A 24220-nucleotide genomic window follows, 5' to 3' on the forward strand; every position below is an offset into this window, starting at 1 on the left:
GTTTAGATTCACATACTATACATTTGCTAACATTAGAGGGAGGCAAATCATAAAGAAAAGTAGGACGTTAAGGGAGAGATGGAGGGGGCTAATAGGGAGAGGAGAGTAAAGATGAGATGAAGGAGGACAATGTGGAAAAAGAAGCAAGGAAGGAAGAAAGGAATGATGAGGATCCAAAAGGAAGAAGGATTTGAGGGATAAACAACCAGAGGAGAAGATGAGAGTTGAGAAAAGAATGGAGAGCAAGAACAAAAGAGAGGAGGAGAATAAGAAGAAAAGAGAGGAGTAAAATGCGGGAGAAGATGCGGGAGAAAAGGTGAGGAAGGAGGAATAGAGGGAGATGAGGATGCCTGTTTGCAGCATCTATTGTTTCTCAAACTGGAAGGGGAAGCTGGTTTTGTTTTGCTCCAGGGCACACAGTGTTGAGAAACAGGAAGTCAGTGGACCTGCCCATCCTTACAGACAGCTGGTGCCCTCCGATAGCTGTTCCCTACTTCCTGTTAGCTACATACCATGGTACCCACCCTGATCCCGGCCACCTGGTAACCAAACCGACAGACCAATCTCCACAGAGTCTGTATACAAACTCTAATACTACATATGATATATTGTAGAAGCCGTGGGTTTGTGAATTGGGTTTGTGTGGTGCCTAATGGGCCCACCTCACAATCTCTAAATAACAGATTTATCAGGGATTAAACAGGTTCCAAGTACAAATTGGTAAATGTGTTCATCTTCTCCTTTTTTGCACTGCTCTTACTGCAAAAATATCGGTATCAGTGTATTTGTCAGCCGATGAATGACAACTTGAAATATAGATAATGCCAAATTAGGTCTGAGGTCCTTTAGAAACAGCGTCACCATTACATAGTTTGTCTACCAGCTTTTTAACCGTAAAATATTCCAATATTGTTTATGTCATGTGTTTACTAATACTTATGTAATACTAAATACTAATAATAATACAAAATACTAATGATTAACGTATATATTTTTTCTTCTTCATTTAAAATCCTAATTATTACAGATATAATTGTATAAAATCTAGTATGGGTCCGGCTATCAATCCATTACACTCAGGCAGCCAAGTTATGTAATCCACTCTTTATTTCCAATATGCCCACAGAGATGATGACCCTGTAAAAAAGTATGCCAAGTTGTTTTTTAAGATTTCTTTTCTCATTGCCATCCCTACTCTTTTGGTAACTGAGGAGTTAATTTGTTTTCAATTCTGAACTGACTGTGACAAAAAGTTTTTAGCCATTAGTCATGTTTTGTTAAAAGAAAGTCCAGAACACTTAATAGGACATTTTTATGGTAAATTATGGGCCCCTTCTGCCAGCGGCTAAACGTCATAGCTCACTGCTTCGCTGTCATGCCCATAATCCCAGTAAGGAAGGGACCTCTCGGATACTACTGCTATAAAAACTAGGTTGGGTTCAAGTCCCCTTCAGATTAAAGTAGAATTTGATAAACTTAACTATTTTTCAAAATTAAGACTTTTTTCTACACACAAGCAAACAAACACAAATGCTGTTGCTTAAAAAACTGTTGACTGCACTCAATAAACAAAATTGACCTGGTGCAAGTGAAGTAATGGCACACAAGAAAATAGTAATGGCACACAATAATATTTTTAAGAAGAGAGTCCTCTGGTACCTCCTAATGCTTTACTTTCATGCCGCAGGCTTTTTGTTAGAGTAGCAATTATTTAAGATATCGGATATTGTTTTAGAACAACAAGGCTACGATTCCCGGCAGCCTCGGAAAAACCACATTATGTCTTTAAAAGTCCTATCTCTTTCTTCTCTGGTCAAACACTGCAACAAAGCCACAGCTCACACATGCTGCTGTATATTTTCATCAGATTTTCAGATAAAATGCACAATGTGTTTACACCGACAGATCCACATATACTGCATTACAAAATCGCCAGGAGAATGGTAGAAAAACTGGATTCACATCAATTTGGGCCTCTCTTATTGATTGGCATGACTGCAAGAGGTTGATTCAGAGAAGAAATGATAAGGTCATAGTTTCATTCCTGCATCATTCTGTCTAAGTCTCTTGCTTGTTTCAAGTTCCCTTTGATGGCAATTCCTAATAGTTTTAATTGCATCAGTTTTTCAGTTACATTGCTAATTTGAGGCTGAAATTTGCAGTATATCATGGTCTAATGTTCAATATCCACAGAGCTGTATTTTGCAGCCGGCATGTTTTCATAAGCTCTACATGCCATACAATGTTTAAAAAACCCTAAGAAATTACACAGCAAAATACATTTAATTACTGATGATGAATGCACTTAAAACATATGATTGAGATAATTCTATAAAACTTTAAAAGTGCAATATGTTTCCGCAGTTTTCATGGTTAAGCCCTTATTAAACCTAATAGATAGATAATAGTATACAAGCAGTACAGAGGAAAAAAACATTCAACAGTATTCTTTATTTTGTCTTGTGACTACATCAATAGGAACTGATAGGGGGTTTCAGCTCTATACATATAAGGTGCTACTGCCTCTTGTCATGGGAATCGAGCGATTGCTTCTGATAATTGTTGGTGCTAGCTTGAACAAGCTCACTCAGAAATGCCGGATATGGTAAGAGATTGATTAATCATTTATCAACCTTACAGTATAGATATCTAGCTCCTATGATGAAATAAATGTTCTGTTAAACTATTTGCTTGGTTGGCTTGTAAAGTCGCCACCACCATGTTCACCTTACTCAACTCTAACTCACACTGTTGGCATCCGATCTGATTGGTTGCACAAACCACACACAGAGAAAAAAGGCGGCCAGTTGCAGAGAGGGAACGATAACAGGCTTATCGCTGGTTGAAAAATAGACACAAATGGAAAATCTCTTTATGTTCTGGCATTGACTAAACAATTAACTGGCCAAACTCCATGTCTTAATTGCCATCAGGGAGACGTTGCAGTTGGAAAGTGTATAAAATAACAAAAACACAACTTGCAATCAGAGTTGATTCCCTTAATCATTATTTAATATTACTAAATGTGTACTTGTTTTAATGGCCAATTTAGGCAAAGTTCCGGGACGCAAGAACTGCAAACAAATGGCACAGAAAGACTGCTTAAGTTAAGTGGAATAGTGGTCAAAGTCAAAATAGAGAACTGCAACAGAATTGGGATCTCTCATGTCCTCCTGGACCCAACACCAATGTGGTGGGTGCAGGATCAGGCTCGTTTATAAGTCTTCACTCACTTTCTCTTGGTGGTAACAGTGCTTTTTTATTTTATTTTTATTTTTACTAATTAATAAACCTATAAATTAACAAATACTATTCTGTATTCTGGATCTGGTTTGTATTTATTTGTGGTATCCTGTAAATCTACCCAGGCTGGGCATATTGTATGCATGACACAATAATGAAAAAGTCACCATTATTAACATTAACATTATTATTGTGCATAGGATTACGGTACCAAATAGAGGCACGTTTCAGTTTAGTTTGCCTATTATAGATTTATCTTTACTTAGTTACATACTGTACTGTACATTTTCTTTAAACATTAAACTTGGCATCTCTCATCCATATCTATAAATAGCAACAGTAACACTGCTGCTCTGAAGTCTGACCTTCCAGCATCTTGTTTGTACTGGTTGCTATGGGAAACAACATAAACCATCGGAGAGAAACCGGGAACTTTTGTATGCACTTTTTTTTCACATATGTATTATTATTACTATTATTATTTTCAGTTGACATCTTCTAATAATTATAATTAATAATTTGTACTGCTTATTTATTCCCAATGGGGAAATTACAATTTACACTCTGTTTTGTTAGTTAACACTACACACAGGCCTGAAATACACACACATAAACAGGAACAAATGGAGAGATGTCAGAGTAGGACCAGCGCCCTGAGCAGTTGGGGGGGGGTTTGATGCGCCTTGCTCAAGAGTGCCCAGGAGGTGAAGTGGCTCCAGCTACCAATCCAAACTCAGCTGAGTAACTGTAATGGCATTTCTTTAGATTTAGAAAACATCTGTAAGGGCTGCATGGTTCTCATATTCCATGAAGGATGGGGCAGACCGGACAGACAGAGGAGTGGGATCGTGGATCAGGCGGTAATGGTCGGACATTCTACAGAAGCGGACAGACTATGGTTTAAAAGAGAAACAGTCCTGTGTGTGTTGTAGATTAAAACTTACTGACAAAGACATACAAAGACTGTTTTGTGTTACCACATAACGGAATGAGCACTTTGAGAACACAGTCTTATCAAACCCTGTGTGCTATGAGCTTCACAAAGCTGTTTTTGCTGGTCTGCAGTCATTCAGAAGCTGCCTGTATCCAAGGCCAGAGAACAAAGTTCCCTAACACAGGGTTAGAGACACTAAACTTAGATCACCAATCAGTGGGAAAAAGTAATTAATGTATTTAAAAGCAGCTTCATGAAGTGACTCACCTTGCACAACCTCACCAATCAGCATCTTAAAACACTTTTGAACCTTTTCTGGTTTCCACGGACACCCATAAAAATACTCAAGGCTGTCCACCTTTAAAAAAAGGTCCGATATTTTACAACACACATTCAATTCAGAATTCAATGACAGCAATCTAACAAAGAATGAAAGTGCTGTTTGTTGGTTAATTGATTAGTTGATTGACAAAATGATAATAATAAAAAGATATTTCCTTAATTGTGTAAGGAATTTATCAAGAAAAATGCAAAACTGGCAAATGGCAAACTGATTCTGGCCTCATTGGAAATCACTTTTGTCTCTGGGAAGTTGTAATGGCATGGCCATTTTTCACAATTCTTTGCATTTTATGAACTAAAAAATAATCAATAATTAAATAGTTTGTTGCAGTCTGAGGCAAAAATCGTTAAGGATTAAAGTAGATGTTTGTTACTGAGATACTGCAGAACACTTACATTATTTTGCCTGCTCACATACATATAATAGATTTCTACACCCTCCCTGTGCTTTACTTATGACTCATTGTTTGTTTCTCTGAAGGGTTTGCTCTTGTTTATTCGTCTATCCTTCTCTGCATTTCTCTCTTTATCATTCTACCTTTGGCCAAAACAGTTAAACACATAGAAGCTTAATTAGCACATTGTCAACTGTCAAAAATGTCATAAAAATACCATAATCTTAGTTTACAATAGATGGCGAACTATCCAGGAAAAGAACCCACAGCAAAATGTTTGTGGCTACATATTTTGTTTAAATTTATAATTTCTCCTCTCTCTCTGTCTCTCTTTGCGGCCGACCCAGCGCTGTGGTTCCCAGGCTCGGCACGACTGTCAATCAGCCGAAGCCTACATCTCAGCGCTGCAGCTGAGCCAGGTCCGCATCATCCCGCCTGCCAATCACCGCTCTACACCTTCAATCCATCCTATCCATCTCTCTGTAAAGCAGCCTCGCACAGCACCAACACCCTCCCCCCCACCCCCACCCCACCCCTCTTCTTTTCAAACCAACCCCCTCCCCAGAAGCATCCCCCTTTAACTCTCCAACACACACACATTCATTTACACATGCACATTAACACACAAACATTCGCCATCACTCGAAAAGAGAAAACACACTCCCAAGATACAGATAGCTAGGCCTAGATACACGCACATGGAAACACACACACACACACACACACACACACACACACACACACACACACACACATCACACCACACAACACACAAACAGGGACATGCAGTGCCCGACACTGCACCACTCCCATACCTTCATTTGGGGCTCCACGTCTCCTTCTCTTCATTCCACCACCCAATTCAATAACACAGCTTCCCTCCACCAAGCCCTTCCCAGACATCCGCTGTCAATCTTTTATTCAACAGAAAGGGAGTCAGATCGCAGCACTAGACTTATCCTTCCATCTCAGACCTCCATTCAGGTTCTCTCACACAAATACTGTATTAACTCTTACTGTAAACATAATTTAGATCATGTTTAGGGCCAATGCATTCTGGGTTTAATACTGGGCAGAGAATATGGCTGGTAATATCATTAACATAGTAGAGGTCTGGACTCACACTAACATCATTATAAAATGATATACAATAGACACACTGGACATCATTATGGTGTATCTTTCACAGGTATTTATTGTTTATTCTTATTAATGTTTAATATGTTTGTTAGTTTGTATGTATGCACCCAATCACCAAGGCAAATTCCATGTAGTACCACGATTGTGGCATTAAACTGCTTTGTGATTCTGATTCTGATTTCAGAATTGGAGATTTAATCAAATGAATGTCTTTATTAATAAAAAGTGATGTGAATGGGTTCATTTGCACTGATGCAACAACAATGAATTCCCATGCAACGCTGCAGCTCAACTGAGCTATTTAGCCTCTTTTAGTTCATTGTTTTCAGAGTATACCTTTGATAAGTACAGCTAGTGATGAACAGCCGATGATGTCTTTTGTCAAATACCAGACTGAAGCACAAAATAAACTTCAAAATGATATGAAATCTGTAAAGAAGTAATGTTTTACTGTATGTGCAAGATACAATCAGACTAAACTATGACTTGCTAAACTGCTAATTATTATATTGCCGCTATGTGCAAGACTGGCCTAAGAAAATAAGTAAAGCATAATGTGTTTATTGATTAAAAACTTTCCGGATTTAATTCATCGCACCCAGTGAGTCCCTTGTTAAGCTTACTTCACGGCAGAGGCCGTTTGGTTCATCCGTTCACACGGATTAAAGCTGTTTCCCCCGTGTTTTCTTCCTCCTCATTATGTCTTCATGCTTGCTTAAAGATTATTAGCTGTGGTCATTTTATCGCTGCAATAATTGCGTGCTGCAATGCAAGAATAACTAGATGAATTGTAAATGTGTTGTGAATCACTTTCACAGTTTGCCCTGAATCAGCCCACAAAACATGAAGAGTTTTCCCTCTCTTGTTTGAACTACTTCTAAAATGAGCCTTGCTCTTTGATTGCATCATGGAGTGCAGCTTTCATCAGATGCCTCATAGATTGCAGAGCCAGACAAGGTACTGGGGCGAATGTTAAGGCCATGGCAATTGGTGGTATAATTAGATAAAGTTTCTGAATATTTGGTGTAGAAAACAATAATTGGCCTGCACCAAGGGAATTCTGTTTTAAACACGTACAGGAGTACACAAAAATGCACCAAACCACTCTCCCTCCAAAGATGAAAAATGATACACATTAAAATATGACTTTTTATCAAAGCAATACGGTATACTGTCATAGCAATAAGAGGCCTTAATACGTTTTATTTCCAAAGACGCCATAAAATATTATGACATACTGGAGACTACAAATTCTCACTGCTCACATTTAGTGCTCTTCAAATCTTTGCAAGAACAAGGCGAGCCAAGAAATAATGCAATCTGTCTGGGTAAGCTGCTTATGTCGTCTTCTGACATGGTTATTGTTACTGATACTTGTAGATTACAATTAGACACAACAGACGATCTGGTGAAGTTTGCTTTTCATTAGTGACACAGGGTGGGAAATTATTCAGACGGCACTCACATGCTCTGGCTCTTAATTCAAATCAAATCTCTGCCATTTCACCGAACTGTCATTTGAAGGTTTTCTGTCTCTGTCTCTAGTTTGAAGAAGGACAGTAAAATTACTGTTACATTTGGTGATATACTAGCCACAGCAGTCAATGAAAAATACCCTGAATTTGAGAATAAGATAGCAACTAATTATCATTTTAAGTATCTGTTATTATGTTGATTATCTTTGATTAATCATATTCAGTGTACATTTATGCTAAACATAGAAAAGCAGCAAATTCTCCTCAGAATCAGTGAATGACTGGCTTCTGTGCTTGATCATTTAGTTAAACAATTATTCAGTTCTCCATTGACTTATTTTTTGTTGAAAACTAATTCTCAAATCTACTAATTTTTTCAGTACTTTTATTGATCGGATGATTCTGGGGACGGGAGCAAGAAAGTAAATACAGGAAAAAGGTCCTGTGTTCTGGATTAGTGCATATTTCTTGTATCTCCATGGTCAAACAAGCTTATTTCATTAAAATGATCTGACATTGTTTCGCGAGACGTGTTCCCAAATCTGCTCTGGTTACTGAAACTTTACTCTGCTCTGTCGTTGTCCAATTTTAGCGGCGGCTGGTTTGACCATGGAGATACGAGTGATGGACAGCAAACTTGGCCGCAGTTTATATCTGTGATAGACACACATCACAGATTGCTAAACACACCTGACTACAGGAGACATTGGCTCAGACTTGCGGAGGGTGTACAGTTGGTGCGGTTTGAGTACGAATCACGTTCTCACCACAAACAAACCGATCCAGAGCTTGATTGAAAGCTTACAGAGACCACCTCTTCAAGCAGGTCTCTTTTGGTGCGTAACAGAGTGTGATTGCCGCATTTTCACCTGCCCAAACAAACCGCACAAGCGGGACAAACAAACTCTACTTCGATTCAACCGAACTAAAGGCTGTTAGTGTGAAAACACTTTAACTAAAACTCTGAAAGTCTGAAAAATGCCAATTATAATTTCCCTGAGCATGATGTGAAGTCTTCAAATTAGGTACTTTGTCCCACTAACAGTCCAAAACTGCAAATTTTCAATTTACAAACATATAGCACAGAAAAGAAGCACATTCTCACATTTTTATGTTGGGGTTTTTAGGCCTTTATGTCCACAGGGCAGATGAAGACATGAAAGGGGAGAGAGAGGTGGAATGACATGCAGCAAAGGGCCGCAGGAGTTGGAGTCAAACCCGTGGCCACTGTGTGGAGGATATGTGCGCCTACTCTACCAACCGAGCTAACCAACAACACATTCTCACATTTTGAGAAGCAGGGTAGAGAGGGAATATTTGGCGCTTTTGCTTGATAAATGACTTAAATGGTTCATAGATTATCAAAACTGACCAAGTTTAAAAAAAGATTTCTATCTATATTGACTTATTAATCAGCCCTTGTTAAGAGTCAGAACTGATTTAAGCATAAAAATTCGAGGCTGATGGAAGACATAAATGTGTTAGTGTTTGTCCTCCAAACATCAACACGCAGGCATTTCCATTATGATCTATTTCCTCTGAGAGGCCACAATGAAAACCGGCTGGAGACGACTTACAAAAAATATTAACACAGGTCCATGCAATAAAAAAACAGATTAGGTAAATTGGCTCTTCTTATTTTTCCTACGCTGAACATTATGAAATTAGAGCACCTCCGACTGGAGTGAAATGATTGTTTTCTTGTAATTATCGTATAAGCTACAGTATGACTCAAACCATTATATGTCAGTTTCAAAAAGGATTGGAGGTCTTACCCTTATACCTCCATACATTATACAGAAAGTGTCTGTGGAAAAATAAATACATTATGATTGTTTTGATAGAATATTAAATAAACATTTTAACAAAAATAACTTTAAATATAGGGTTTTACATGCTGTATAATAGCCCACAAATATAAAAACTTGCCCTTTTCATTCACTTGGTATGTTTGATCTTTAAAGATATGAAGATTGAGATATTCTGTCTTTAGTTTAGAAATGCCAAGACAAATTGTTGTGTGATACTGTGGAGCTAAAACAATTTCTATAATGTTAAGCACATGTTTTATACTACAGCACGTTACATCTTGAATGTATACTGCTGCATACTGACTTTTTAAACATTTTTGTTCTAAATGTACAACCTTTTCTTTTGTTGCAACTCATCCAACATATATGGATGGCCACTGGTAACCACTCTCCACCTCCCACAACCTCACATCTCCAGTGTGGTCAGTGTTGTTCTGACCTGTGTGGCTTTAACTACACATGCGCTTTCACAGGGCTGCTCGCAAAGATTATTTCAGAGTAAGGCCACTGGTGGTCACATTTACATTTTATATGTTAGGCAGTTAGCTGATGCTCTTGTACAGAGTGACTAACAAAAAGCAGAGAGAGCTTAAATTTCTGGACTGCTAACAGTAAACTAGAAGAAAAAAAAAGATGCAAGAGTCCAAAGCCCCCTGATAACACGACAGAGGACAGACATTTCCGTGCCACAAGAATGATTCTGTGTAATAGAAAAGGGGAAGAAAAAGCTTCAGAAAGAAAAGGTAGTTATTACCTAAAAGCAACATATTCAATCAACTGTCTACCACTGATAAAAATGCTGAGCCACATTTTAGTAAATTTATAGGAGGTACACAAAGGTAGAATTACGTTGGTACTACCGAGGACCGAGTCCCGTTAAATCAAGCAGTGGCAAATTTCGGTACATGAGAGCGTGTAAGCACAAGCGTCTCTGTCCTCTCTACATGTTTTACAGAGAGCGGAGCTCCGCTCAAACACACATGCAGAGGTGCGGTGCGGACGGAGCGAGTCTACATTGCCTCAGCAGTTTGTTTAGGTCCTAGTGAGTCACGGCAATTCTAGTAAAGCGGTTGCAAGTGTGGTTACAATTTTCAAAACTTCACACAGACAGCGTTTTCTGCAATATAATATAATGCCGAGATTGCGGTGCAGTTATCTTATCACTTCCGAGACAGACAGGCACAACAGCGTTCATTATGCCCTGGTGACAAACTGACAGGCTGAGGTTGTAGGGCAAGACAAGGCCACTTTACGTTTATGATACTCTTGACAGTAGGCCTGCACTATTCTGGGAAAAATATGAATCACAACTTCTTTTAGCTTAGAATTTATATCACAATTCTCTGCCATGATTTCTTTCTCATGAAGTGTAATGTTTATTGCACACATGAACCACTGTCACTCCCCGATGTAAGTCAAGGGCAGAGTTGAGTTGCGCACGCTCATATTTAAATGGTTTACGGCATAACGTGTCATAGTGAAATTTGTGAAATCCATGAAATAATAAACCTTTCTCATTACAAACAATAACAGAAGATGGGACTCATTTAAAAAAAAGTTTTAGCTATCTATGATTGTTTGATTGCTAACGTTTGCTCAAAACGCCATTCATCTGACAGCCTTTGTTGTGTTTGATGCTAATTTGTAGCCAGCAGTGAAAAAATTTTTGTTAAGTAGATCCATTTTTACTGTGTTGACATTACAGAAGTCTCTCGTTAGCATCTTGTAGGCTACTTGTCGCAAAATGACACATACGCATCTTACATATGCACTCGACTCACATCAGGGAGTGACAACCATGACAAAACAAAACAAATTGGCAGTACCAAACATAGATTTCTTTTGGCACCTATAGCACATTGCGCATCACCACAAGCCTGTAAACATAGAGGCTTCAAGGAAGAGAAGGGAGAGCATTGCAGCGTTTGGGAGCGCTTTAAAACCTATTTTACACAGTCTATGTTTAAAACTCACCGATGAAAGTGATAGCATTTGTGAGGCAGTTGGCAATTTGAAAAAGAAATCAAAATTATTTAAAAATGTAATCGTGTACAAGGTGATTTGAGATTGCAGTATCATACCAATTAATCATGCAGGCCTACCTCACAGTAAAATAGGCCATTATAAACCTTTATAAAGGCCCAGACATCCAAAAGAAAGGAAATACTGTGATATACAGTGAAACCGCCAGTCTTAAAAAATGCCACACCACCCAGCCATATTTACTTTCTTTACATTTTCTTTCAGATAAGAGCAGAGTTGGCTGCAACAAAATTACTGTAGCAAAGTGTGTTGACATAACTTAAAATACAGGACATAAAGTTAACCAAAAATCTTTAAAAAAAATAGTTTTGTTTACTATGCTTAGTTTTCTCACTTCTAATATGACGCCAGCAGTGGACTCTGGATGAATTTGTCTATGGTGTCATCATTTATGGAAAGTCAACAAATAGGTAATTCTCCCCAAAAACCTTCAGTAACCTTGAGAAATACATAAAAGTCCTCCAGTCTGCTGAATCATTGCACGTTTGTTAGAGAAATTTATGAATTACATGTAACTGTTTTGATAATATTTTAAACTGTTTTTTATATAAAGCAATATTATAATGATTATACTATCCCACAAGATAACATGGAGCCATTTGGCTATCTTGCCTGGAGCCTGAGAGCAGAACATGCATTCCCTGACCAGATAAAGGAGACGTCATCAAAACTGACCAGATAACAACTGATGACATTGATGATTGTATTTCATTCACAATAAGACGATGTAGAGGGCTTCCAGTTAGACATTTTCTGTACTATGTTGTAGTGCTGTAAACTGGCTCCATGTGTAAAAATGAGTAAAAATGAACATATTAAGATATCTTCAGTGTCTCTGTCAATTTATTGATAATGTAATTTTTCTAACAATGTTGTTCAGTAGCTACAGCTAAAATTAAAAACATAACATAGCCATGAGCAATGGCCAAAATAGCCTACTGGAATGTGTAGCAATCACTTGCTTTGCGATAACTGTACAGTTGTTCTCTGTATATAAGGCTGCAAAATGCAAAGCATAGACAGACCACATCATCACTTTCAGGAGGTGTCATTCTTAGTTGTTCTTTTGAGTCAAATCTTTAGCTGGGTACATTTGAGAGTGGTGGATTTTTCCTGGATGATGTTTGTGTGTGTGTGCATGTGTGTAGCTTAGCACACCTGAATGTGAATCGAGGAAGGCTTGCGACTGGCGGTGAGTCATCATCGCCATGGTGTTAAGCCTTCCGTTCCCGGGGGAACAGGGTTACCGTCTCTACACCACTGGGGATTTTTATTTTTACATTTGAAAAGCAAACCGGGGCCCTGCTCACAACAATCCTCCACTCTCTCTCTTCCTCCTCCGTGACTGGGCTGAATTACACTCATACAGTACGCACACACACTAGCAGAAACCCTACACATCTGCTCATTTCAGAGCACCCAGTCCTTATCTATGTCTGTGTGATATTCAATATGTTTCAGATATCAAAAACAAACCTATGCAGATGAGATGAAGGGGACAATATTACAAACTCAATAACAGCCTCTGCTCTTTCATTTGCCGCTGAAGATCACATACTGTGGCAGTACATGGTGTTTTTAACTTGAATTATTTGTACACAAAATCAAGTGTTGAGAACGTTTCCTGAAACTCAGGCCCTCGCACAACTAAGGCAAAACAACACTGAACAGGAGCCTGTTCTTTAACATAAAAACAAGGTAGTAACTTGATAATGTGAGGCTACTATAGGTTTATGTTGTGCGACCAGTTTTAATTATTTATATTTTGTTTCTACAGTTTGTGCTTTATTCTGTTAGTTTGGTATAGTAGTAGGCTCTAAATACTACAGTGAGCCTCAGCCACCGTTGCTACAAAGAGGCCCAAAATCAGAGCTGTAGCTATTTGTTGTTGCAATTGGCAACAAAACACCATATTTGCTAAAAGAATACAAAATCACTCAGTTTAAAACTGAACTGATTTAAACTGCTAAATGTTTTATAATAATTTTAGGAAGTGCAAATGTTTATCTCAAAGGTGCAATATGTAATACTGACCGCTAGCATTTAAAATAGTTACTGCAGTACAAATTAAAAATACTGGAGAGTTGTCTCCCGTGCCCCCTCCCCCCCAGACTCAAAGTTTATGGAGGTTGCCAGGCTGAGACATCCAACAATGTTGCTAGATGCTTGTCTCACAGAGCCAGAGATTCCTCCACACCACAGCGGAGTAGCTAACGTTAGATGCTGGCTATATTGACAGTCATAAAAGCCAGCTTTGTAGCCAACTGACAGACACACTTTTTTGGCCAAGAATTAAGGTAGGAACCGCTAAAAACCCCACAACCTTGTTGTCTTCTCCACCCCCCGGACAGATACTCTTTCTCGGCTTAGAATTATGGTAGAACAGCTAAAAAAAACACAACTTTGCCTCCCTCTTCACCCGACAGACATACACACTTCCTCGACTGTTACGGTAGCAACAGCTTAAAATACCACTACCTTGCCGTCCATTTCCACCCTACTGAAATACACATGTTATTGCCTTAGACTTAAGGCAAAAAATGCTAAACACACTGCAAACTCACGATCACTGCTGTCCAATTTACAGCCACCTTCTCTTGGCTTGCAACAACTCACCGTTGTCTGCTACGGCCACTGAACATGTCAACAGCCGTGGCCCTCTTGCATGGTCCTCCGGTAATGTTAGCTAATGTTAGCAGTTATAGCGTGTAAGCATGGCAGTGTAAGCCAGTCTGGATCACTTTATTGGCTATGTCTCAATTAGCCTTTGCAAATAAAAAAAACTTGAGTACTACATAGTTAAATATATGTATAAGAATGTTGAAATTACATAAAATGCCCATCCCTAGTAGCCGTGATAAAATAGCTTAAAGCTAATTCTTACCTGTTCAGGAGAAATTAGCAAACTCTGCTTCCTTTTGGGTTCTAAGCTGTCTCCATCATTAAAATACTTCTCCAATATCTCCAAGTTTTTTTTTTAGGTAAGGTATAATCTATCTCCGTTGATCCTGTTTGTTTGTTTGGTAGGTAAATCTGGCCACCGGCCTGGCTGTCAGACTGGGCAGTTGATAACAAGACACAAGCCAAAACACGAAAAACACTTTCAAAAGAAGAATATACTGGCATTAGTATTGCTGTCAGAAAAGATAGCATTTCAATTTAACATGTTTCCTTAATATCTGATGACCCATTGGGGTAATTTTTGGATTTAAAACAGTAAATATATTACATATTGGACCTTTAAGCTCACTGTTAATAACACTCTTACATTTTAAGTTTAGGATGGGATGTTTGTCATTAAAATGCTCCTTCGAAGTTATGGTTGACTTCTCTCTTAATGTTTTGACTGTCTTGTATGTTTGACCTTTTACCAAAAAGGCAGATTATATTGTAATGCACCTGCTCTTCTTTTGTTCTGATTATTTAACAAAGAGAGATCCAAGCCTTGAAGTGCTTCAACTGCACCTAACAATTTCTATGCAGAAAATGAACACAGCATTTACATCTGGAACCCTGGAAGCCTGCCGTGACTTTCTATACAGATATGGTATCAGGTTGTACTGCACTCCTCTTGGTAAAAGTGCCAATATAGCAACACACTTGTAATAAAGAACCACCATTATGATCTAGCACAAAAGCAGATGTTTTGTGAAGCATTTCAATACAGAAATGCCCAATAATTTGCCTATTTTCAAGACTGGCCACAATAGAGGACTGTGATGAAATTGTCAGAAAGAGGTTACCCGTAGTTACGTGTGATGTTGCACCAATGTTCAGCAAATCACATACAGAGAGAAAACTATTGTTAGAAGTTGGAGATATACCAATTTTCTCACTGACAGGAGACTCAGTGGAGCACCATGCAGAAATGGATGACTCAGAGGTACAGATGTGTTCTTTTCAGGCTCACATTTTTTTTCTTAGAGGTGTTAAAAGACATTTTGGGAAATGTAAGAAATCAATTACTTAAATGGAAGAAGACAAAGCAGGTTAAAGAAAAGTTGAAATACCAAAAACAAAATCAATACTATGAATGATTGAACACCACAGACTGAGGTATCTGAGTATGAGGATTTTTTTCTCTAAAATCTAGCACTGCTGTATTATGGTGGTCTGTCCCTCTCAGTCACCAAACTTCTGTGACAGAGTCTTATTGAGACACCAGCAACCTAATACTGACAAACATGGGCCTGTTACCAAGAGGTTGTTGGTTTCCTTTCAGGAAAATGGGATACCAGAATTTGTAACATATAAACATATAATACAACAAATAACTGAAAAAAGCTCTGCACACCAGAATGTATTACAGCTGCGTGGGAGGGCAGTGCGACTTGTACAGAAGTGAAGAAAACTCAGTTGTCTGGTGAAGACTGTGTTGATCGAAACACCATGAATGCAGCAGTAAGCTAGTTTTCTTCTTCTTCACTTTTACATAAAATGCAACAGAAAAGAAACTTCCCTACAGCAAAGACTAATGGGTTTAAACTGAACTATTACATTTTTCTTGAAAAATGATCAATTATTTCAAATTGAAAAATGAATTATTACATAACTGGCGGTTTGCTAAAATATTATAGGACTCTTACTGTATCTCTTTGGTCCATCTTCGAGGCAGAAGGAAAGTGTGAGAGTGGCGTCCTCCTCAAAAAACTCTGTAGCAAAGGCGTCCCACCACAAACTGTCACTTTCCTGTTATAGGACAGAAAGAATACAACAGTTAGAAAGAAGGACTTTTGCAGTGTTAATCAACACTATGTTTTTGTAAAGATTAATTATCTTAAGTTCATCAAAATCCTAAATTTACCTGAAAAATACAAAAAGTGCACTATGTAAAAGTAGACTTTAAGTCTCTAAAAGGACCTTTTTTTTTAGTTTGCAATGAAAGTCTTCATTTTCTTCTATTATTTAATAAGCAAGTGATTATCCCTTATCCAGGTTGATGCTCTTGTGCTATTGCATTTAAAAAAAACATAAATTCAAAATGTATTCATTCATTCTGATAAGATATTGTGACCCATGCTTTTCTATGAGACAAGATAAGAAAACATGTTTTTTTGATATAAGAAGTCAGCAGTGCAGGGCAAGTATTCCATTTCTTGTACATTGGCTGAATTGTTGGGTTTTAATAAAATTAATTTGCTGACCTTTCATTTAAATCCCTTTTTACATTCGAGTTTACAAAAAGGTATGTACGTCAAAGACATTTTTACATTATACATTGATGCGTGAAACAAATTATGACAGGCCAAAAGACATCACAGTATAGAAGGCTCGGAACAAATGGCCAACAGCTGCAACAAGAAATAAAAAGCATATACAAATGAGCCTATAAATTAAGTTAAAACAAGTGATCTCAATGCTGGCTGCTGGCCTAAGCCGCCAACACAGGTTGATGTAAAGCCAAAGCCTAGTGACTCCCTTTACTTTTCTTAAGCCCGGACATTGGGAGAGCCCTGCCTGAGGCTCCTACATGTCGGAATTACAAGCCGAGATCCAACAGCTTTAAGATTCGCTGCTGCTTCTACTTTTTACAGCAGGTGAGAATACCTTTAACATGTACCTTCAAAAGTGCTATTCATTTCATTAGTACTAGTGCTAGTAGATGTATGGTGCAACAGAAGCAGTGGTCAGAGTCCACTCTGTGATTAAACACATTCATGTAAATCACTTTGCCCTGACATTACTCCTCTAACAGCCGTTTACCCTCCTCCCCCTGCTCCCAAAAACCTCAGAGATTGTAGGCAGGACAACCCGCTCTACGCCCCTGCCCTCACCCCTCCACCCACCAACGTTTGACTGATGCTAATTTCCTCTGACACGTTATGACAGATCACTGCGTTTCATTTGGCGCAGGGCTGAGGTATGGCAAGCACTTTCCAGATGTTCACAATTAGCGTTGTCACCATCAAGTAGTGTCAAGGCCAATAAGTGGCGACGACTGGGGAGCCGCACAGGTCAACGTGTCTCAAACGCGAGGAGTATGATGAAAGAGTTAGAGATGTGGTCAGGAGGGCCTAAACCTGGACCTTCACCCAGCTGGTCAATCAATAGGTGACCATGAGTTAATGGAGAGGTTTTTTGGATGGCAAAGCAAACAGCTGAACTGGGAACTACAGACTGAACTGAGAGGAGTTTTCAGCAATCATGAGGCATTTTGGAAGATTATAGAAAGATCAAGTGCAGATTAATTGTAAAAAACAGCTTTCAAATATGTTTCAATTTTTATTTTAAATCTAATATTTGTATTCCAAAATTCGACCAAAAGTAAATAAATGTTGTTCAAATAAACATCATTCCCTACAAATGATGTAAACTGTAAGAATATCCTTCTTTAAAGACAGGCTGCAATGATCATTTTCATCATCAATTCATCTTGTGAATTTCTTTTTGATTAATTGTTTAATCATTTGGTCCCCAGAGCCCAAGATGACATCTTGCTTGTTTTGTTCAACCACGTGTCCAAAACCCCAAATATATTGCTGTAAATTTACAGTGATGTGTGAATCCTCACGTTGGAGAAGCTGAAAGCAGCAAATGTATTTCTTTACTTCTCAATGTTTTATCTTTTCTTTTTTCTTTACTTTTTATTCATAAAATTGGTAATCAACATTGTTGTTTATTTAATGAAACCGTAATGGAATATTTGAATTAAAGTTTTGTGAAAAATAAAATAAAGCAGTGGTACAACAATTATTGCCTTTTAATGTTTTAAAACGTTGACCATCTTTTTCACTTCAACAAGATTACTATAAAAAACTTCAGCACCATAACACTGAGCCAACAGTGTCAATGGTGCAAGTTTCATCAAAAACTGGACCAGCTGTGTCAAAAAATGATAGCGCTCACATTAGGTCAATTAGTGTAATTACTTAAATGACTGAACAGTTCACTCACCCTCACTGTATAACAAATGAATGTGGAAACATGCCAGTGTATCTCTGTGTATGTGCAAGTATCACTGCATGGCCAGCTGTCCACCGGGAACAGAATGCATGAGCTGCCATGTGTGCCTGTGTGTGTTTGACTAACTGTGTCATACTGTGAGAATCAGCAGGTGCAAACTGCCAGCATGTGTGTGGTGTCTGTTTCATGAGAATACATCTAATTCTGAAGAGACTACCAAAAAAGAGTGACACACCAAGACAAAACAGACAAAGATAGAAAGAGAGTGATTTTGGTACTCTCCACATTCAGAGTTCAGCCCATAATCCAGCAGCATAGGGGTGGCGGAAAGTCATGGGATTGACATTCAAGTGAGTGGTGAACGGGACACTGCACACTGCACACACACACACACACACACACACGCACACACAAAAACACACGCACACACAAAAACACACAAACACACACGCGCAGCCCCTCTTTGCGATCTCACTGTCAAACTATGATGACCCTGTATACAGCTATTTTCTGTACTATACTCTCATTGATCATTGTAACCATGATTAATACATGTTTGCTTACGTTATAATATAGCTACCTTAGTGAGTATTAACAGCAGCATGACGGTATATACCTACGTGGGATTTAGCTAGCTATAATGTTACTCATAAGCTAGCTAGCTACACCGTTAAGTAACGTTAATATGTAATTTAAATCCACAACAAAAACTTATACTTAGAACTTATATAAATCATACATAACATGCATCTTTACCCCACTTCACGTTAATTTAGCTAACCATACGTACTGTGCAGTATAGCTTCTGTTGTACACTTTTTCCTAGCTATCAAGCCAACCAAAATGCTAATTGGCCAGATCCAGAAATCGCTATGCATTGAGTTAATATCGTCTTTTACTGTCTATGGTTAATATAGCATTCTTGCTAGCTTGAACACACTCGCTTTCAACTTACTACAAATATGAAAAAAACATTATAGCATCACTCAATATCAAACCCAATAAGAAACGAAACAATAACAAACCATGTAACCTTAGCCAGGTGACAAACAAACACTAAATATGACATTTTCAAACACAAAAAAACGATATTTTTTTCACCAGACTCTTGTCGTTGTAGCTTTGTTGACTGTTATACCGACCTTCAAAATAAAAGAACACAACTTCATACCACAACTAAGGGACAAATATTAACATTGGCTTAAGAAAATAACACAATAAATTAAAAGGAAAACAATTTACGTATTTATTTTATTTGGTACCATTAAAGGCAACTAAGTAGGCAGGCCTACATTTAATCAAGTAGGGAGTATAGGCTATAGGATTAAACAAAAACAAATTAATTACAGGCTACACTATACTTTTCTTAGGACCATGTATCCTATAGGCTACCTTTGGGATTATTGTTCTTGTAGTAGCCTATTTCCATCCATTCCATACTTTATACTTCAACTCCACTACATTTTAAAGGGACATATTGTAGTTCTTACTCCACAACAGTTATCTAGTTACTTTACAAATTCAGATTTAACATACAAAGCATAGGCTACGCTTCTAAAATATTCTAAAATATTCTAAAATTGCCCAAAAGCAGTTAAAATTAGCTCCAGCTTTGAATGCAGGACCTAAACTTGTAATGGAGTATTTCTGTAGTGTGGTATCACTACTTTTACTACATATAATAAGATAAATCAGGCTTTTGATACACAACAAGACAATATTTGTTAATGGAATACATTTATTGTTGGTTTTGGTTTTCATGGAATTTGAAAAAGAAAAACACAGAATAGATTTACCACAAGTTTTATACTTGAAGTTGACCCGTTACATTTCTTTTCTGGTGCCAATATATATAAGTATTCCACTTGAACTTTCACTGCTGCTAAATCAAGTTAGAGGATTTCATGACAGAGAGTGATCCCCATTTTGACATAAACTGCCTGGATTTAGCGTTGGAGATGAGTTTTCCGAGTGCTGTCATCCTGAGGTCTCCCATCACTCTGTTTTAAAGACTCTTCATTAAGCTTCCTCTTGCTGTTTTACTGAAAAGTGTTTTAGTTAAGCTCCAACTTCTCTTCTTTTACAGAATACTGCCATGTTTAAATATTCAGTTTAACAGAAGAGGGTTAGTTACCTTCCCCCACATTCTGATGTAGTGTTTCACTCACATTGACTTCAAATGCGGTTTCTTTATTAGACAAAATGTTACTATTATATACATTTTTCTCTCTCTCTGTTTCCTTCCCACTCTGTTTTTAAAATATTTTTTGGGAAAATTAACCTTTTTACAAAAAATATTTTCCCCTTCAGCTCAATATAGTTCATTTTGGCCGCCTCTTTGGCTCGGGCCTATAACCACCCCAAAATGGGGCATATATTTCTCAAAAAGCAGAGTTGACAGCAAGGTCAAACCATATGATTGGGCTAGTGTGAGTCTCTGTTGAACAGCCCCCCACCCAGACAACAGAGAAACAGAGAAATCAAAAAATAACAAGCACATTTCATGCAACATGGATAGCATTTAGTTTTACAACAATTAAACAAATGGCACTTGACAGTTTTACTGCCATACTCCAAAACACTTGTTTTGTAAATTAAATATGCATTTAGAAGCTCTAGCTATTAAAACTAAATGTTGCCCAGAACTGTTCTATTATATGCAGGGTATGCTATTTAGAATCAGTAACCATTAATCCTCCAAACTGGAGCTTTTGGGCAGCTTTTGGGCAGTGTCTCGCCAAGTTGTAAAATGTGGCTTGCTGAGCCGGTGGACTGGCAAGGTTTGGTTCAGATCTAAAGACTGAGGAGAAGCTGGATCTGAGCCAGATGGGCCGGAGAACAGCTTAAGCCAGGCCAGTGGACACAAGCCATATGAATCCTCTGGCTGAAGCTGAACAAGCCATACTGAAGGCTCATGGTGCAGTGGATGTTGTCTTCAATTTCAATCCCTTGACTATTGCAGGAAATGTTAGTAGCTCTACTTTTATTCTGTCATTGGTAGCAGGTTATAAAATTGTAAAAATGAGACATGTTCAAAGAAATCAAAAATCTGCCTTTTTTGTTTTATCTCTGTCTGTCTCTCTTTGTATCAACCTCCCTCTCTCGGTCTGTCTCCCATCCTCTCTGCAGCTGCTCACTGACAGACAACGTCCTGCCTTCATTTACGCCTCTGGACTCTCTGACGAACCACGTGGCGTGACGATGTTTGTTGTCAAATGCTACAAATCAGGCCGGCTCTGAGGAACCAGAGGTGAACCGACATGGTTGCAGCCGTGACGGCCGTCAGCCGATAAGGCTCTATTGATTCAAACGGATCGCACCCCATCTGAGGGGGATTTATCAATGTGTCAATTGCCCACTAGCCAACCACAAATCACCAGTGCTGGCCAGACCCTGGGGATTTACAGGAAATCCAGAGGATTGGAGAAACAGCATAGGGAGGATCCTCAGTAAATAGCAACAGAGCCGAGGGTTAAATCCACACATATAGAAATGTCCATACAGAATGGTAGGCAGATGACACAATGTGGCAAAAGAAAACACAAAGAGGGTGTGTAAATGTTTATAAAAATGCACAAAACCTCTTTGTGCTGTGTATCCTATAGAAAACCCTTTGTACTGTACATATGCATCTATCAGGAGTGTGATTCTTCCAGAAATCCTGCTTTTCCAACCTGAAAATGAGGCTTGCGTAAATCAATCATGCGGGGGGGCACATGGGTCGCATATTGGTAAACATAATGACCGCTCACCTCTGTCAATGTTTTTTGTGCCTCTGATTTGTAGCTTCATGTCAGTCCGCAACTAGTCCATACATTTGTCACGATGGAACTTCACTCTAAGCAGAGCTCCACCAAAGAGCCTGCAAGCGTTGCAGAAGGTTATCTGATGTGTTGTAATTATTTTGAAAGTGTGGGGGCGAATTATTTCTTTCTTAGCTGAAGCCAACAACGGGACATTACTTTTGATTTCATTTTATGTTGGCAATGCGAGTCCACTGAAGTCCACTGTGGTCTGACGGAATATTCCTCGCTAGATCACTAGCTAGCGGTAACCATTTGCTAATCGGGAGGTTGGGGCTAACATTAGCGAGCTGAAGCTAACAGTTCATCGACGGTGAGTAACGTACGTTACACAGGCTGGCAGCAGCACAGAGTCCAGAATCGGTAAGTCAAAGTAGGGGATAGAAATGTGTTGAGAATGACCAACACTTAATCTAAAATTTAAGGTACTTAATTTACTAGAAAACACAAACAAATATTAATTTTGTGGATTGTGAAGAAGCGATATTCACGCCAGCGTCCTCACATTCCAACATACATTTTTTGGAAGTGGTAAATACATGTTTCTAAGTATCCTCAAGGCATATGGACTTTTATATGTGACAATGACTAGCAAGATAGCTAAGACAAATGTTGAAAAAAACTACATAGTAGTAAAACAAATGCTTTCATAAAACCCTCGTGTCAAATGTTATATATACAATACCTTGGCCACAATTTATGTAGCTTCCTTTTCTACTAAAACACTTCATTTTATTGTGTGGTGCTGATGACATTTTTCCTCAGGTATTTGGAGAAACCAACAAAAATCTGTATATTCTCAAACAGTATGGTCTTAGCCACTATTAGTTGTTGTTTCCAGACAGAGTGAAGAAAATATTCAGATAAATATAAAAAATCAGTTTAAAGAGGTTTCATTTTGCCTAAAAACCTACAACCTAAAGTGCCTGTATTTGCTAAATCACCCATCAACGGTACTTTTACACATCTCATAAAGAACGCATGCTGAGTATTCAGGTTAAATAGGGGTCTGTTGCCGCATCATGGGTGTGCAGTATTTTTTCTTGCTTTTCTGTCCTTTGCCAATCACACCTACCATATAAAAGAAGACCACAGTTTTCTTCCCTCACTTCACCTTTTCTAACTGTCCATAAAGCCCCAAAGTCTATGTTTTACATTAACCATTTCTCCCAGCAAGCATTTGTTAGTCTGTATTTTCTTTTCCGCCGTTGCTTCCAGCCTCTTGTGGCAGAAAAGCCTCCACGAGTGCATGTCTGGGGCCTGACCTTGGAGAATTACCAATGTCTGAATCCCCATTCAGCTCCTGAATAGCATATAGCCCGGCTGACTGTTGGGCCAAGGAAGTTTTACTGTGCTGAGAGATTCAAAGAGCTTCAGGTTATTGGGGAGCATAACAACTTAACAGAACCAAAGACTCTCTAGATGTTTCCAAAAGATCTTTAGCAAGGTAGCTTTTGTTTGATTGTTTGGTGAAGGCCACTGAGAGATGACACATTTTAAATTGAAGTCAATTAAAGCTATTTTTTTTTCAGGGAAAGTTACACTTCATGTGCACGACTCTGATTATCTTCATTTTTGTGGCAGCACCTTGACATCTGAAATGTTCATGATAAAGTTATTCACATTATTAGAATCAATGTATGAAGCTCCTTCAAATTGAATTACAAGTGAAAGAATATTAAAAATGTTTTTGTATTTAACAAGTAAAATGAAAACATTGGATTTAGCAATTTAAATGTCAGGATTTGCTACTGTTGCTTGTGTTTTACTATACTGCAACACAAGCATGTGATCTCTGACTGCTGCTTGTAACTTCTGACACTTAAAAAAGAAAAGAAAATGTGAATTGATAGACATGCAATTAAATGTGGGAACTTCTTCACTGACTTCATTTGTATAAGAAAGTTCATTCCAGGTGAATGTGCAGTGGCTGTTCAAGGGCAATGACTCCCCCACTCTTGCTGAATTCATTTGTCCTCATTTGCATAATGCTTGGCTGGTGGCTGTAAGGTAGCCAAATGCAGCAACATGTTAAGTTTGCATTATATAAAAACACTTAAGACCCTGGAGGATAAACCTGCACTGATATCAAACATTAGTGCGCACTGAGTCTGACATGATTAACGTGGTG

At 38.3% G+C, this 24220-nt stretch overlaps 1 protein-coding gene across 7 annotated transcripts in view; it reads right to left on the reverse strand.

The window, feature by feature from the left end:
* The window catches only part of ldb2a (LIM domain binding 2a), an 87405-nt gene that overhangs the window by 49573 nt on the left and 13612 nt on the right, over window positions 1–24220 (reverse strand). For all 7 annotated transcript variants that reach the window (XM_032527380.1, XM_032527379.1, XM_032527378.1 and 4 more), the window contains exon 2: window positions 15970–16072. In XM_032527380.1, the coding sequence (XP_032383271.1) occupies window positions 15970–16072 (103 nt within the window). The remainder of the gene's footprint in view (window positions 1–15969; window positions 16073–24220) is intronic.

The sequence above is a fragment of the Etheostoma spectabile genome, chromosome 10 (genome assembly GCF_008692095.1).
Source record: "Etheostoma spectabile isolate EspeVRDwgs_2016 chromosome 10, UIUC_Espe_1.0, whole genome shotgun sequence".
Lineage (NCBI taxonomy): Eukaryota > Metazoa > Chordata > Actinopteri > Perciformes > Percidae > Etheostoma > Etheostoma spectabile.